Raw genomic sequence first — 18,441 nt, forward strand, 5'->3', positions numbered from 1 at the left:
AGACACCTTTAGAAATTATGTTGGCGGCACATGGTTAGCTCCTGGGTTTTCTGAATGTTTAGCAGACTTATTGGCTAGTGGGCAATGTCATTCATCCAGAAACTATTTTTATTACCCTGCTTTTAATTCTGTGTAACTTTAAACGCTTGTGTCAACAGGAAAATAAACTCAAATTTCTGGTGTGATTGGTGAACAGTCCTTTTAGTGATATTTCTCTGTCCATGTTTTTTGAAGAATCGTAGCTGTTTTACAACCATACACAACTCAGCAAGCTCTTTTATATAGTGTCGTTATGAACTGGAAGTAAAATTCCATTACCTTAGTAAGGGGTCAGATGCTGCTATCCTTATACTGAGTAACACCTTACATAGAATGTAAAACTGCTTAAATCAGTATGACAACTCGTCTCACACCAATCAGACTAGTCACAGAGTTACATACTACTCAGCATGAGTAAGGATAGCACAATCCAGCCCTAAGTGATGCTGACATTTCCTGTAATGTTTCAGAAAACACAACTTAGGCCATTTTATTTTGGGGGCTTTTTGATGTAATAGGCAAGAAAGCAAATCCTGGTTCACCCTTTGCTGTGTATTTTCTGTGTGTGTGGTTGGAGATTCTTCCGTGGTAATTTGCTTAGTGGCTAAATCCACATTGTTTGTATATAAATGTGTTTGTGTGAAAAACACTAATCAAAATATACATAACATTCCATTGCACAAAAGGTTATGAATGATGAAAGCTGGGACAACTTGCATTTGTTTGTGAATAGTATCCAACATGTGCTGTGTTGTCAGATCTTCTGGCTCTAACATTTATTGTAGGTCTGTTGTGCTAAGAGGTTTCTAATAAGTAACAGACGCCAATTTAATTATAACCTGCTATTATCTCAGTTTAAAAATCATACGGGAGCGTGTATCTTTTTAAATAAATTAGTGGAAGGTCTGTTTCATAGTGAGATTTGCCATATTTGTGATTGTGCTCTTATTTTATCTGTCCTGATTTTTTTAATGGATTGACATATATTCATTAATGTTTGTATGCTTTTCTTTTTCATTCATCTCTCTTCATCTCATGAAAAGCACATCTGGGTAAGTTAAATCACATTGGCTGCTGAACATGTTCATTTTCAGCACCATGTTTTCTTTTCTTTTTTTCTTTTCCTTTTTCAATTATATAACCAGACCTATGCAGAGCACTAACCCCAAGCCAAATGTTCAGGGTATTCTAAAACTTTATAATAATTGAACGCACAATATTTCTCTTTTCTTCACAAATTCAGGACTTGATCCTGAAGCCCTTACTCTTATGAGTCTACACTGGGGATAATGCCAGTCAGTTCTTAAAATAGATTCGCTTCTTGGGTCTACATGCTCTGTATATAGAACAACAATATTTTCATTTTATGCTTATATAATTTCATGCTTATTTTTCTTTTTCACCAATTCATTTGTTTTAAAAGTATGGAAATTTGTTTTAATTGGCTTTCCTGATTTAAGCTTTAAAATCCTCATCTCCTCCTCTTAGATCAATTGAACAAGATTTTTGCTTTTCCTGAAACAAACTATTTATGATGCTTATAAAAGAAAATTCTATGCAGAGTACACAAACTCTTAAATATGTAGGAACTGTGGGTCTTTTAAGATTGGAAGACCAGAAATAAACTTGTAGAGGACAGGAGTTACAATTTTAATTTAAAATGTATTACTATGAAATGCTGCTACAAAACCTGATTTAATAAAATTTAATTAACCTGGAAGCTCCAAGGGTCTCTAATAATATCTAGTAAACTTTATACTAGATTGCAAGGTGATCTATTAGGCAAGTCTGTTTGGTTCATTACTGTTTTTATTATATTTTAATAGTAATGCTCTGCTGCTCTAATTTAAAGTTATCGTCTTTATTTTTTATGGCTATTCAGCATTCCAGAATATGCCTCTGTTTGCATAATGTATGCTTTCAGAAAAGCAATAATGCCCTTCTGCTTACAGAACATGCACTAATATACAGCAATTACAGCAATATTTAAAAATTCTGTCCATAACTATGTTACTTATGCTCATATTAAATGAATAATAAAACTTCCCTTGCTTTTTGTATTTAAACCCTTTTTATTTATTGCTTCAATCATTACTTACATTTACCTGTTTCAATATTTCAATTATTCTCCCCTGAAAACTCTTTTAAAGTTAACTGGAAAAAGTTTTGCAAAGACATGAAGAATTAACCTTGCCCACCATTCCCAGTCCACCTATTATATAAAGTAATACATATATATATATGCATATACATAGAAAAGATGACTACATTATTTAAAGTCAGGGTCAGCCTAAGGGCAAGAGTTTGAAGAACTAACTTAATTTTTAATTAAGGATTGTATTTAAAACACATACAGACCCTTTTAAAAGAGATTATATATGTATATGGCAATGACAAGTTTGCTTCTAGTTCCTTTTAAATCAATAGTGGCTAAGAAATACCAATACAGAGAAATGAAAAATTCCTTCTGCTAATAGCATCTGTCCAAAGCCTGGATAGCTCAGTGGTTTGAGCATTGGCCTGCTAAACCCAGGGTTGTGGGTTCAATCCTTGAGGGGGCCATTTGGGTCAAAAATTGGGGATTGGTCCTGCTTTGAGCAGGGGGTTGGACTAGATGACCTCCTGAGGTCCCTTCCAACCCTGATATTCTATGATTCTATGAGTTCAATGGAAAGACTCTTGCCTGATTCCAAAGGGCTTTGAATCCAAGACACTAGTTCCTGGACATTTGTCTGTTTCAATTATTTGAATATTATTTTTCCATAGAGAATCAATTGTGTTTACACCTTGGTTTGAAGTCCTCAAGTTGCTCACATTGAATGGCATCTTCTATCTATCTTAATTTACAGAAATCTAGTATGTATAAAGGCTGGTTGTAATTTGGGAAATATTTCTACTTAAAAAATACAATAATTAACCATTCCATTTACATTACTTAGTGTTAAATAATAATAAAGGAAATAATGACAATAAAGGGAATCTGTTGCATTTTGTCTTCAACGTAACATTTTGACTTGCAGGCAATATCTTTATTAGAAAACTTTTATGCACAACATTTCATGGGAATTAGCTTCTCTGTCTACAAGCCAGTGTTTCTAAGTGAGAACTACTAGTACCATACTATTAAAATGTTGTTACTTCTTATTTTAACATGCCTCATTATGAACTTGCCTCACATTTGCTATTGAATTTTAATTAAGAGCCATTATAATTGGTATTACTGAGAACTGTACATGTGAAATCAACTGGAACTATCTAATCACACTATTATTTTACAGAAGTATGGAGCTGTGTGTTGAAATTCAAGCTTCATCATGGAAGTGTTTAGACTATGTATTATAGTTCCTGCACATGAAGTTAGGTGTCAGTCATTTTGAGCAGCTATTTACTGTTCACCTCATTAGGTGAGCCTCGCTTTTGTGACAGTTGTAAACAAGATCAAGCTAGAGATTTTGTTTTTAATTCAGATTTTAATATTTTCCTACAGAGAGGTCAATGAGTGATTCTCAACCTTTTTTCATTTTTGGTTCCTAAAAAAATATAAATGGAGTTGTGGATCCCTTTGGAAATCTTAGACTTAGTCTGCTGACCCCCGAGAAGACTGCAGACCACAGGGTGAAGAGCACTGTTATTTGGCAACAACAACCTTTTGTGGACCCCCTCTATGGACCAGAGGTTGAAAACCACTGCCCTAACTCTCAGGTTGTCCAGAACATTCATAGTCAGCACGGATCTCTTCGGTTTTATCTCTCCCCTGACAGCACAACTCCCATATTGTCCACTCTGGCCACCGCTCCCTTTAGAGGAGTTTCAAAGTGCTGAATGGCAACCCTAATATAATGATGTTGAGTGGGTTACCATAATCGTATGCTAAACAGTCCCACGGGGCTCTGGGGAGGATCAGAATAGGGAGAACAGCCCAGCACAATAGTGCCCCTCTGAAGTAGTTTCCTTGGGATTAGGGAAGAGAGGTCAATGTTGGAGGGAACCAGCACTTCCATGTCACCACCATTCTGTGCCAGCCAGCCCAGACACACCTGACTGTGCCCCTCTCTAATTGCACCAATGGTGAGGATACCCAGTTGTATTATGTCCTCTTTCTAAACTGTTAGATTAACAGAAGAGTCATCCTAGCTTTGGACAGAGGCTAACTAAAGTCCACTTTCATATAATTTCCTTAGCTTGCAACGCCTATCTAGGGCAGTAGAAGATAGTTAACGATGCAATAATAAAATATTTGGATAATGGCAAAGAGGGCACACTTATAAAATTTGTGGACAATATCAACTTGAAAGGGTTGGAAGAGCTTTGGAGGACAGGATTAGAATTCAAAATTATCTTGACAAACTGTCAAAATGGTCTGAAATACATAGGGTGAAATTCAGTAAGGACAACTGCAAAGAACTACACTTAGGAAGGAATAATCAGCTGCACAAATACAAAATGGGAAATGACTACCTAGGAAGGAGTACTGCTGAAGGGGATCTGGGGGTTGTAGTGGATCACAAATTAAATATGAGTCAGCAGTGTAATACAGTTGCAAAACAACAAATGTCCTTCTGTGATGTATTCATAGGGGTGTTGTAAGCAAGACATGAGAAGTAGTTCTTCCGCTTTGCTCAGCATTGATAAGCCTCAACTGGCGTACTGTGTCCTTTGGGAAAGATGTGGACAAATTTGAGTAGGTCCAGAGGAGAGCAATAAACATGGATTAAAGGCCTAGAAAAAATGACCTACAAGGAAGGATTGAAAAAACTGGGTTTGTTTTGTGTGAAGAAGAGAAGACTGAGAGGGGACATGATAACAGTCTTCAAATACATAAAAGGATGTTATAAAGAGCAGGGTGATAAATTGTTCTCCTTATCCACTGAGGACAGGAAGTAATGGGCATAAATTGCAGCAAGGGAGATTTAGGTTAGATACTAGGAAAAACTACCCAACCATGAGGCTCATTAAGCACGGGAACAAATTACCTAAGGAGGTTGTGGAAATCTTTGGTTAGACAAACTCTTCTCAGCAATGCTGTAAATAATACTTAGTCCTTTGTCAGTGCAGGGGACTGGACTAGATGACCTGTCAAGGTCCCAGACCTATATTCATATTACAGTTACTCCCACAGTTACTCCCTTAAATAAAGGGGATTTTATTCTTAAATAATATCTAAAAATATTGATTCATTTTGTAATCATTCCAGTGCTTGCAAACCCTTTTAGAGAATATCTGCAAACTACCTCTTACAGTAAAGTCTAATTAATGTCAATTCTCCTTACCATATTGGTTGCATATGTTGCCAAAAATTAGATAGGAAAGCAAGGAAAGTCCTGTATCTGCCTAAAGATACAAACGAAGTGACACAGTGTATAGTGCTTTCTCTGACATCTGCCAGCTCCTCCCCAGCTTTCAGGTTAGGGAGGGGAACACTACATTTCGCCCCACCAACTGTAAGCCCCAGCAGAGGGAAACAGTCTGAGGCTGTTATTAATGCAGCTGAGCACACTCTCTGCTCCTCCCCTAATGATCAGTCTCTTAGCTAGGCAGGGAGGAGGCAGCTGCAGTTGTAGCTTCCTGTAACCAGGGTCCTCTCTGTCCATCTGCGTAGCAAGCAGTAGGCTACCCTCTGGAGCCACAGGCCCCTTCCTCTCAGTCACTAATTTGGGGGTTTTACTTAGGATAACTTCATGGCCTCATAAACTACTTTTATGAAGTGTAGTGGATAATTTTTTCTCCAAAAATGGCTTCGAAATTTATAGCTGTTATTACCCTGGTGTTAGAAAAACTACACACAATTTTAGCCATTTCCACATTGCTGTAATGAAAAATTACAGATTCATTTGAAAATTATCTGATTCTTTTTGCAAGGAGTTTATACTGTAAAATAAACTAGCATATTCTCCAGTGAAAACCCCTTTAATGAGATTCAGAGATTGTAAAGCCATCAGCTAGTGTGACCTCCTGTAAAACACAATTTTGGTTCTAGCATCTTGATTTTAATTTTTTTAAAACTTGACTTTGAAATAGCCAAGGAATTTTCGTTTGAAAATTTGTTGCAGACCTTACAATCGCAGCAGAAGAGTCATATTATTCATAAGTACTGGAAGTTGCTATTTTAGTCATATTAACTTTATTCATTATATTTACTTTTTATCAAAATTATACATAGTTTATTAATTAACTTGCTTCATACATTCATTTTTGTAACCCATTCTAACAAAGTGTGGATCTTTGTCCCCCTCTAGTGGCTGATTCATATAATAGGATAAAAGTCTGCTACAGCTATCACCTAAGAAATTACTGCCTTTAGATGGAGTAATAGAGGCTCTGTTTTTAGTTCTGCAGATCCAAGGTTCAAGCTCTGTGACATAACTTATAATTTCATATTATATAATATAAAATCATATATATTTTTAAACTACAGGTTTTTGGTTTTTTTTAAATGGGAAATTCAACTTAAATAAAATTTGCACTTCATGATTTGTAGGCAAAACTATAATGGAAAAGGAAATTATTATGTGAGCTTTTAAATATAAATTTAAATCCTTCTAAAAAATTAAATAAATAAAAATCTCTTTAAGATCCCAAATCATTAAGTGAGGCTTTGGTCTTGTGCTGACACTCTGCCCAAGGATTAATTTCACCCTAGTACAATATTTGACTGAATAATAGATTTTAAAATTACAATTAAAATTATTTATAATAATTTTCCTCCCTCACCTGCTGTGCCTTCCAAGAACCTCAGGATTATGTGTGATGTCACTGATAGCAGTAGCCAGCAGTAAGAGAAATTCATGTTTTGGCCTGTTCTGTTCAGCCAAAAGCAGCGTCCAGAGCTGCTCTCCCACAAGTACTGCCACAAGTCTGGCTGACCATGCAACTATAGAGGCTCTTCACTACTCCAAGGGAGAACATCTCCCTCAGAAGCAGCAGCATAATGCTCAGCTAAGAGCCCAAACCTGACTCCAGTCTGATTACCGTATGGCAACTGAGCTCATGGGAATCACACCAGAGATATACTGAACATGCTCAATACTTTCTCTGATATTCCAGGCTGGAGGAAGTCAGTTGTTCAGGGGAAAGGCATTGTAAAGGGGCCCTGGAGCCTAAAGATTATGTCTCCTTTGCTGGCACTTCAATTCCAGAGTTCAGCCATGGGTTTGAAAAGAGATCTAACAAGCCCAAATTTGCCTCCTGGACTGAAGTTCCCCCCAACTCACATACTGCTGAGCACTGAGGAAGCTCACACTGATGATGGGGAGATGGGTGGTTGAGTGATCTCGTACTCCAATTATTGGGTAGAACCTGTGCAACAGCAGTGTGGTAGAGAGGGGCACTCCATCCTCTTTGAGAAATTGGAGCAGGAAACCCTTACTAACACCATCCTTACACACCAAGCAGTTAACTGACTTTTTTACTGATAGTTTTGGACTCCTTGGCCCAGCTCCCCAGGTCTCCTTGGCCTAGCTGGGATTCAGGAAGAGGACATGGATAGCAAGTGGCAGTTATATAACCAGTTTCCTACGAGCAGCTGCAAAACTCCCTGCAGCAGGGGATAGTGTGTGTGGTGAGAGGGAAGCTTAGATGATTTTGGTTGAAAAGTGTTGTCAGATGTCAGTGTGTTAACTACAGATATAGGAGAAATACAGAAACCTGAGGCAGTTGTAGGGCCAGATTTTCAAAAATGGACTCTTCTTATGGATGCAAAATAATTTAGGGAATTTAGGTATCTAAGCGGCTGATTTCACCTATAAACTCTGACCTTTGGGTATCTAAAAATCTTGCATTGTACCTGAAAGTTGTCATTTAGGAAATTAAACAGTTCCATAGAACTGAAGGTATAAATTTGGAAAGGACAGTGGCAAAAGTAGTTTGTGTTCTTCACTGCTGGACAACTTGATTCAAATCAAAATTAGATTATCAGGACAAAGGGGTGTGCAGGTCTTAATCAGTCTTTCTCCTCTTCTACTAGAGCCAAATCCTGAAACTCTCACTCACTAGCATCTAACTGCAAGAGTGGTCTCATTGATTACAGTGGAGCAGTTTACAGAGTAAGAGAATACTCACTAGGAGCACAAGTAACAGAATCGGACCCTTCATGGTTTGGGAACCCCAAGTTTATTTCTTTAAAAAAACAGAGTAATTCTCTCGCCTTTATCTCTGCTTCATTGTGCCACAGTTTTTCAAGATCACTATGTGAAGGGCTCCTAAGGCAAAGAAGCGTTGTTGAGGGATCTCTGAATCACATAGGCAGCCAAGAATAAAGGACAAGGAAGCAAAATCAATATTATAACTCTACATTGCCTTTCTTATGAGGTGTTGTCAGCAAATTTTAATGTTACATTAACATAGTCCTCATCTATTTGTTTCCGTTACTGCTGAGAACCTGCCTTCTGTGCTCCTCTCAGTGGGAGGCAGACAGAAATACTTTGGTTAATAAGAAACTGGTTTTAGAGGGGCTACGTGATCAATTCTGTGCCCCTGAAATATCCTGTCATTCCTTTCGCCTGTGCAAAAGGATTTTTTCATGTGCTTGATCAAATTATTTAATATGGGTGAAATGTAAAGCTAGCATTTTCCGGGTATTTTAATCAATTTAAAATGTATATAATCTGTACGATATTCAATACCGTTATATTAAATGTGATGTTACACTCTTTGTTTTAAAAGCTGCAAAAGCCAAATTCTTACTGTGGATTGACGTGTTCCACAGTCTTTGAAGTCCAGGGGAGATGGCAGGTGCAGAATTTGGATCTATAGCTGGCCAACTTTGTAATGATTCACATATCGTCTATAAATTATCACAATGCCTATCCAATGAATTGTGTCAAAACATGTAACAACATTGTGTAATAGATGTCTGCTCTATGGTTTATTTCCATATGCAATCCAGAAATGTTGAAAATTAAAATACAAAAGTATTTCCTTTACATGTTAGGCATTATCAAAGGAGTCCTGGAACAGAAAGAGAAAAAAGTTTGCGATAGAGAAAGGAATATGTTCAAAAAAGGAAAGGAACTGCTTTTACTTAGGCTTAAATACTTTAACGAGGTTATCGATATAAATGAGGAGAGTTATTGTGCTGCATTAGCCTTGGAAGTATAAGTGCATCTCTGCTGTCCCAGGTACTGCCACCTAGTTAACACTGTATGATGCATTTTTAGGCATGAACTTCTGGAAGAAGCTCGGAGAAAGGGATTGCCTTTTGCACAGTGGGACGGGCCTACAGTGGTTGCGTGGCTGGAGGTAAGTGTTAAGAGGAGAACTTGGAAACATGGATCTTATTCACAGAACTTCTGTATTTATGTTACTCTCCCAAACTCTGAGAGACAGTACTTGGAAAGAACGTTTGAATGTTTCCTTTTCTTACTTTCTATTAGCTGTAGCATCGTTGCCAGCTGCAGGTGGGTAAAGTGTGAGGGGCTGAGACAGAAGCTGCTGAGAGGGAGATAGAGGCAAGATGGAAAGAATGGGGGCAAAAAAGGTTTATTACCTCTGGAGAATGCTACCCTAGAGAAACTGCAGTTGAACACTGGGTTCCTGAGTCTCAATATTCCTCTGCTGTCAGCGAATGTCTAGGAAACCCACTGGATGAGTGTGTCTGTCTCTCTTATTTCCCCCAGTGGCAGACATGTGTAGACTGTAGAGGATCATACCCTCACAAATAGTATGTGGTCATATAATTTAAAGACTTTTCATAATGCATAAGTACAAGGAGGGCAAATTAAGGCAACCTTAATATTGGCATTTCCTAAATTTTCATTGCTTGACTGTCATCTTAGTGTTCTTTAAACATAGCTATTTGGTGTGTAATTTTTGTATGTATAGCTTGGATAAATCTTAAGAACTGTGAGGTTCCTTAACCAATGCTTAACCAAGTGTCTCAATCTTGATCTGCATGTTCCTTGCTTGGAACAAAGCGGTATAGGCTTCTCAGAGATGCTATTTGTGTCACACTAAGTGGTTGTTTCTGATGTAGATAAATGTCTGCTACAGAGCTGATTAAGACCTGCACACTCCTTTTTACCCATTAATATAAGTTAAACTTGAATCAAGTTGCACAGAAGTAAACAACTCGAACTTGGGCCACTCTCCTTTCCAAATTGCTGTCTTCTGTTCTAAGGAACTGTTTAAGTTCAAACTAAGTGGAGTGTTTGGCTTGGAGAGAGTCTGAAAAGGAGAAAAATCTAATTTATTTAAAGATTACATGTATAGAAAACATGAGAGAAGATGCATTATGAAGCTATGCATAATTTTTTCATAGTCCTTTGGCTAAGATCAGTTGTGTTGGCAGTTCTATATCTGGGGCCTGGACTCAATCTGCGTACATGTCCCTATTAAACTTCACATGGCAATTTAATCTGGGTTTAGACAGTGCTTTAAGACTCAGTCCTGTATGTGTGGTGTGGGGGACTTCAAGGCAGGGACTGTGCATCAAAATGAGACCCCGTCTCTCCCTAAGCTTCTTGATATACCATATTTCAGCACAGCCTGCTCCCCGCAGTGCTCTTTTGTAGACCAGTGTATGGTGAAGAGACAGGGATCCATTTCCTCCCAGACTCTCCCCATCCTCTTTGTAGCACCCTATTCCTTAGGGGACATATGGAGGATCTGACTGAACTCCCTGGGGCACTGGAACTGTGATGGTAGCTGCCCATTATGTGGGCCATCTGAGGTATGAGCTATTTGCCCTCCCCCCACCCTCTGTGTACCTGTTCCAATCTGTCTCTTCAGAATGTCTTCATTTTAAAAAACAATGAGTCATATGGCTTTTTCAAATCACTGAACTGCAGCCAGAAGTGTTAGTACTCTTGAAGTGTGGTTTAGGCCTCCATATTGCTGAGAATTTTTATTAATCCTCAACAAGGTTTAGTGCTACGTAACTGGTCCCCTGACAGACTATGATGATGAGCAAGTTACAGTGGTACCAGTGACGAGCCATCATAAAATTTCACTCCTACTGCGGAAAAGGACAGTATGAAACTCAGTGACATCCAAGAGTAAAGTCTGTGACTGTCTATTTTTGTGCAAAATTTCCAGTTTTTACTTGTTGATTTTTAATATGGTAAAAATAAGAGCTTTCATAAGATTTGAGAACAGTTCGGTGATATTTTCATTCGTTTTGAAAAATCCTGCATTAGTGGATGTTGTGATGCTTGACAGAATATCATATTAGGTCTACATCTGAAGCAAATACTGGAGGGAGAGGAGGAATCTTGCCATTTTGCTTTTTCATATCGCCTATTCTAATGGAACATGCCAAGTAATCCTTACAGATAGCTGCCTCCCTGGATCATCCTTTGAAGCATCAGCAGTTTTAGTGGCATATAGGTATTGTAGTTCAGTGCACTACAGATTGGTACCAGGGACAACGCTGCCCAAAAGGATGCAAAAGGGCACTCCATCAGCCTCAGGGAGTTGGAGGAAATTCCAAAAGGATAAGATGTTGTACCCAAGTCTGCACCTATGGAAAAATAAGTTCTCTCCATACTGAGCATTTTTTAACTCTTTGTAGATCCTGGGGTTCCCCCATCGTATGAAATTTATCACACGGTACACATTTCCAACTTGATGATTTAGGTCTAATGTTGAGTATTTCATCGCACTGTAGAAGATTGTTAAATCAGACACACTTCTACCTGTCCAGGTGCATGTGGATTAACCAATGCCATGTTTTAAAAAGTTTCCATGCCTACAATTTCTCTCTTGGTAAAACAGCTTCTAATACCCAAAAACACTGGAGAGGATTTAGACTTACATTTTCAAAATTATATGTTAATTTTGAATGTTCAACTAGAGACAAATAGAACATGATTTTTCAGAGGTATGGAGCCTGTGAAGCTCTCATTTCTGTCAGATAGAGCTGCAGAGGCTTAGCACCTGTGAAAATATTTCTAGTTCAAACAGGAATTGTTCTAGGGCAAACAGGAATTATTTTAGGGAAGTTCTATGGCCTGTGTTAGGCAAGAGATCAGACTAATTCACAGTGGACACTTCTGGCCTTGGAATCTATTAATCTATGAAAAATCAAGACCTGGTATCCTGAACTGGACACCCGAGATTAGTGAACACTCTTGAAAATGTAAGCCTTAATTGGTACGGTATTATGGGTGCTCAGCAGGCGTTCAGTTCCATGCTGATGGGTGTGGTATAGGAAACAGAATAAAAAATAATGTTTGTACACTACCAGTAGCTAACTCTTTAATTTGACATGTGCTTTCTGACACCTTATATTTGAAAAGTACATCATATTTCATTTTAATATAGAAAAGTGTACTAAATATCTATCATGAAATGTGTGTGTGTGTGTGTACACACATTTGTAGAAGTAAAAAGCCCCTGAATGTCCTATAAGGCAATAAACAAAGCATAGTTGTCAGGTTTTAGTTGTTGTTTTGTTAAACTTTGGGACAAATTTGGAAACATGGGAGTCTATGACTAGACTGGAAAATATGTGCATGCAAAATATGTTGCCTATGGAATACCTGATTTTGGACATGCAAAAGGGCCTTTGCACACATGAATTGGTGAGTATTTGTAGCCTCTTACAAATTATGTGCTATGGAAAGTTAAGCTCATGCATATTTTTAGGACAAGGGCTTTAGTGTGTGTATAATTTCTGTGGCATAATTTAGGTATTTTTCAAAATTTGGCCTTTCAGTTCATTTCTGAAAACACATGCAAAATACAAACTAGATACCATTAACTTGGGTTTGAATAGAGACTGGGAGTAGCTGGGTCATTCCACATATTGAATCTATTTCCTTAAGTTAAGTATCCGCACACCTTCTTGTCAACTGTCTAAATGGGCCATCTTGATTATCACTACAAAAGTTTTTTTCTCCTGATGATAAGAGCTCATCTTAACTAATTAGCCTCTCACAGTTTGTATGGTAACTTCCAACTTATCTGTATCTTACTATATGTTCCATTCTATGCATCCGATGAAGTGGGCTGTAGCCCATGAAAGCTTATACTCTAATAAATTTGTTAGTCTCTAAGGTACCACAAGTACTCCTGTTCTTCATGCAATAACAGGGACTTTAATGAACAATGGCTGTCATTAGCCTTCAATAATTAATCATATGGTATTTTGGGGGGGGGTGTTTATAGAAATGATGTAAAACATTAGAAAAGAAAACATTTGACCAATTGAAAACAAACCATGCCCCCATTTTAAAAAGCTATAGTGGGCCTCAATTTTTAGATGTCCAACTTGTGACACCTTAATGAGGCCTGATTTTCAGAAAGTGCTGAGCATCTGTGCTCTGCAATCAGGCCCCTTTAACTTTCTCAAGTTGGGCACCCAAAATCACTAATCACTTCTGAAAATGTTGGCGAGTTATGTCTTTTGGTCCTGCTTCTGCACATTTCATTAGAATTGAATGTATTGCATACTGTGACAAGGAGCTGCCGGGTTCAAGGGGAGTTGGAGAGACAGTGTTTTGGGGCGTTCACATATGTATATATTGCAGATGGAATTCTTTCCTGTGGATGAGAAGATCTGGGTGTTCTTGCAATCATAATAAGGTGACACAGCAGGCACTGTGTTTTTGCGTACCTAGAAGAATGCAAAACAGTTGAGCACAGTTCAGTCATATGGTCAGTCTGTGCTCATAAGAGGGTCAGGAAAAGAATAGTAGGAGTGTTGCAGGCAGGGATTGTGAGTGGCTCTGAAAACACTTTGCGTATGTCTACACTCCGAGCTGGAGGTGTAAATTGCAGCTCAAGAAAACATGCCTGTGCTCGCACTCATTGATCTACCACACTCAAAACAGGGTGTAGCAGCCACGGCTCAAGGGGCTAGCCACCCTGAGCACAACCCATCCAAGATGCTCAGTAAGTCCTCAGGGCAGCTAGCCCTATCCATGGCTCACGCTGTTGTGGGTATACTCAATGTAAAAGCACACTAGCTCTCATTGAGCTACGGCAGGTTTGTCTCCTCGAGCTGGAAGTGTAGACATACCCTAAGAAACATGCCTGTGTTCGACATTCCTGTTATGGTTATGGAACACTAGAGCGCTAACGTGACATCTCCAGTCGTGCCCAGATCCAGCATTCCGAAGCCATTTCACGACGTCAAAATCACTTGTCGATCACACTTACTGCCTGTGCAATGCCTGAATCTGCATGCACAGAAGGGCCTTTCACAAACTGGTGATTTGAGTGCTTGAGCATTACCATAGTAAATTCACATGGCAGATGTCTTAATAACTAAATCATGTATGAAATCTCAGAAATTGAGTTCTAGTGTCTTAAACTGGTGACTTTTTTCTCAACAGCTGTGGTTGGGAATGCCTGCATGGTATGTTGCTGCTTGCCGTGCAAATGTGAAGAGTGGAGCCATAATGTCTGCTTTGTCTGATACTGAGATTCAAAGAGAAATTGGAATCAGCAACCCTCTCCATCGCTTAAAGCTCCGACTAGCAATCCAGGAGATGGTATCACTTACAAGTCCATCAGCTCCTCCCACTTCTAGAACAGTGAGTCACATTCAGCTAACTTTCTTTCTCACACTTAACACCATGTCAGAATCCAGAGAAAAAGTTGTATAGTGCAAACCAAATCAAAATCAGTCTGAATTGTCCTGAAGAGAGTGGAAGTGCCTTTCATTGCTTGTTGATCACAGATAATTTTCTGTAATAAATACATTTTTTTAACATTGTGCTTCTGATTAACCTTGAAATTACCTCAGTGATCGATATGACAAGGGCAAACCTCAAAATGCTCACATGTACTATGCATAGATACCTAATGTTTGGAAACTTACTTGTACTTTTGCAGGTATTTTATTTCCCCCCTTTCTCCAAGTCCTTGCCCGAAATGAACCAGATACTTTTCCTGCCCTGGCTCTTTCCTCCCACAGAACTCTCTTGACACTCCCTCTTTCTACCTTTTTCAGTTAGCCCCCAGCCTGGATCTGCTGTATCCTCCTGCTTATCTTTCCTCCCTAAGAGAAGCAGCAAGAGCATGTGGCTATGTAGTGAGAAGAGGGAAGAGAATAGAGAGTGTTTTATTTTCTGTGTATAATGGTGTGGGTGATGGGAGGAGAGAGAGAAGGCAGGAGAAGAGTGCATCTAGGAGAGAGAATGAAAGTGATGGGAAGAAGCATGTATGAAAGAGAACAAAGGCGAGAAGTGGAAGTGTATTTGAGAGGGTGAGAATACACTTATATACAGAGAACAAAGGGGCCATGCTGGTGAGGAAAGAAATAAAGAGTGGGAGTTAGGAAGGGAGAGAATCATGAGACAGATGGTGAAGGCTAAGAAATAGATGACTGGAAGTAAGGTGAGAAAGCTGGGCCTAGAAAGAGATATTGGAGGTCAGAGAAAGAGAAAAGGGGCTTGGACAGATGGGAATTGTGCAGAAGAGGTGAAGGGAAAAGTCTGAGAAGTGGAGACCCTGAAGGAAAAAAGGGTAGAAAGAAAGTCAAGAGAGGAAAACAGTAGGTAGCAGGAAAAAGAGATGAAGCAAATGAATCAAAGTGAGACAAAAGGAGAGAACAGAAAGAAGTGGAAAAGAAATGGAAAAATCTAAGACAACGCTCAAATTTAAGGATAGTACATTATATTAAGAGTGGTTATCTCCCTATGTTGTGTAGTATTGTCCTGTCAGAAAAGGAGAAGCTGATTGAAAATGAAGGAGCCCTGGGGCAGCATGCTGCCTGGGAAGGGGGGACATTAGAATACTAACACTTTCACTTTTCCATTTGGGTACTGAGCCTTGGTTTGGATCAGCATCCAAAAGTCTGGATGCTTATTCAAACCCCTGTATACAAACCTCTTGAGTCTGCAAAGTAAGTTTTGACATTTCTAGAGACTAAGCTATTTTGTAGCCTCTGGTACATGTTAATTTTAGTGAGATGCAAATCCAAGCACAGGTTTTTTTATCTAAAATGTTTCAGGTCTATAAGTGGAAGCTGGGCTGAAATATGGGGACAGAGTTAAGGTGATTTTTAAATGTGCAGTGTAATATATTACACTTGTTCTTTCACTGAAGAGATTGTTTGAACAGTGAGGATATTTGAATATTTCTCTACCTTCTCTTAACTTCCATATTCTTAACTTCTTAATTTCCATATTTTAAATGCTCAATGATAATGAACGTGTTGCACATAAATTTTAAATGTATTGCTGAGTAACATAATATAAGGAAACAATGGCAGACACAGATCTGAGCAGATGAATTTTATCTGTCATAGTGAAATGTATCTTGAACAAACAATAGTTGTAAGTCGCTGCATGATCAGGTGGCTATAAGACTATTTACAGCACTGTTCAAGTTGGTGCTGTCATGAGGTCATATACAATTCTGCACCACTTGATCTGTACAATCAGTTTTTCTACAGTGTGCCCATCCTGGTGATTTTTCATCCCTATGATCTAATGTTTAAACATCTTTTAGAGCTTTATGTATGCATTCAAAATATGTCAGCTCTTTCAGTAACTGCTAAGGGCCAAATTCTGTTACTCTTACTTTGAGGAGGACCTTATTCCTCCAGTGAGCTGATTTCTGCTACTCAAAGTGCTCCTCCTGGAAGTGGTACTACCGAAGGTACTACTATCAGTAACCTGGCCCTAAGAATCTGGCATATGTTCTCAAAATCTGATGGCTTTCCTCATTTAAGGATGAATCTTGCTCTCATTGAAGACAATAGCCAAAAAACATAATGACTTAGGGTAAATATTCAAACAAACACACCTAGGTACCATTTTCAAAAGTGGCTTAGGCACTGAGAAGTCTGAGTTTCATTGAAAGTCAAATTTTACCCTAAACATCTCAGTTTCTCTATTCCCATTGCTCAGGCACCTTTAAAAGCTATAGTTACACAGCTCAAGAAAAGCATTGACGTTTACCAGATGAGCTGTCACATATTCAGGCTAGAAATATTAGGATAGATTGTGCCTTTTGCACTTAGCCCTGAGGGATGGGTGACATGCAGCTGCACTATGAGTCATAAGTCCCCTGTCCTCTCTCTTTCTCAAGAAGGAAGTTAATTTACTGCAGCCTTTGCCCTTGTGTGCTCAGCCAGCTCTTGCACCCCCTTACTTCCCTGGTTGGTCACCCAGGGGCAAGTCAGAATCTAACCCTTATTAAAAACAATGGAATGAGGGGGAAAAGAGAACATTTTTAAAAGAAATTCTTCAAGAATGTTTGACATACAGAACTGTGGGAAAAGGGATCTTATGTTATATTACAATGCAACTACAGTATGTGTGCAGAATTTTTAGGCTGGAAATTCATCACCAAATGAGAACTCTCCTCGGGATTCAGTTACCACATAAAAGCTTACATTCACTCTTTGTGTGATATACTTGCTTTAACTAAAAAGAAAAGGAATACTTGTAGCACCTTAGAGACTAACCAATTTATTTGAGCATAAGCTTTCGTGAGCTACAGCTCACTTCATTCATGAGCTACAGCTCACTTCATCGGATGAAGTGAGCTGTAGCTCACGAAAGCTTATGCTCAAATAAATTGGTTAGTCTCTAAGGTGCGACAAGTACTCCTTTTCTTTTTGCGAATACAGACTAACACGGCTGTTACTCTGAAACTTGCTTTAACTGTTATTCTTTCCTTTGTAATGGTATTCAGAGAATTTCCACCACATTAGGAGTAAGACATTTCATCCACCAGTTCTGGTTAATAAACAGGTATCTGTTAAGATCTTAGTGAAGAAAGATGTAAAGCAAGTTGTCTAAAGTTCTCTCTAGTTGCAGCTCAATTGAGGCAAGAACATGGTTGTGCTGATTGTGATGCTATACGCTGTTAACTTACAGTGGTGCTGCCTTTCTTCTTTAACACTGCTTACCTAATGTGGATTCTACCTGCTTCCCTGTGGGCCTTGTTAACAGCCCTCAGGCAATGTTTGGGTGACCCATGAAGAAATGGAAAATCTTGCAGCTCCAGCCAAAACGGTTAGTCTTTCCAATTTTATTTAAACAACAATGATATTTGTTTTAATGCCAAGAACACAACTGAAGTATATGTAGTTGTTACAATTGTTGCATCACCTGTAGACTGTTTCTGAAATATACAATTAGAAAAAACGTGATAACAGTTCCCTAAAAAATAAAATATCAAATGTATTACAGTCACAGAGACTATATTAACTTGCATACAGTACTGAAGTTTCACTGTACAGCTGTAGTTCTATTTTCTGAAACATTAATTTAAATAGAAGGACTTGTGGCACCTTAAACAACAATGCAAAATGTTGCATCCGATGAAGTGGGCTGTAGCTCACAAAAGCTTATGCTCAAATAAATTGGTTAGTCTCTAAGGTGCCACAAGTCCTCCTGTTCTTTTTGTGGATGCAGACTAACACAGCTGCTACTCTGAAACCCGTCATTAATTTGAATGTCACACTGTGTTGAATATGAAGGAAGAGTGTTTAATGTAAAGGAAACT

General features: G+C 38.6%; 1 protein-coding gene across 11 annotated transcripts in view; it reads left to right on the top strand.

Moving 5' to 3' along the window:
* PPFIA2 (PTPRF interacting protein alpha 2) overlaps positions 1 to 18,441 on the top strand; it is a 619,912-nt gene that overhangs the window by 574,099 nt on the left and 27,372 nt on the right. For all 11 annotated transcript variants that reach the window (XM_073327625.1, XM_073327626.1, XM_073327628.1 and 8 more), the window contains 3 exons: positions 9,195 to 9,276; positions 14,313 to 14,513; positions 17,886 to 17,948. In XM_073327625.1, coding sequence (XP_073183726.1) covers positions 9,195 to 9,276; positions 14,313 to 14,513; positions 17,886 to 17,948 — 346 coding nt within the window. The remainder of the gene's footprint in view (positions 1 to 9,194; positions 9,277 to 14,312; positions 14,514 to 17,885; positions 17,949 to 18,441) is intronic.

Source organism: Lepidochelys kempii, chromosome 1, assembly GCF_965140265.1.
Source record: "Lepidochelys kempii isolate rLepKem1 chromosome 1, rLepKem1.hap2, whole genome shotgun sequence".
Lineage (NCBI taxonomy): Eukaryota > Metazoa > Chordata > Testudines > Cheloniidae > Lepidochelys > Lepidochelys kempii.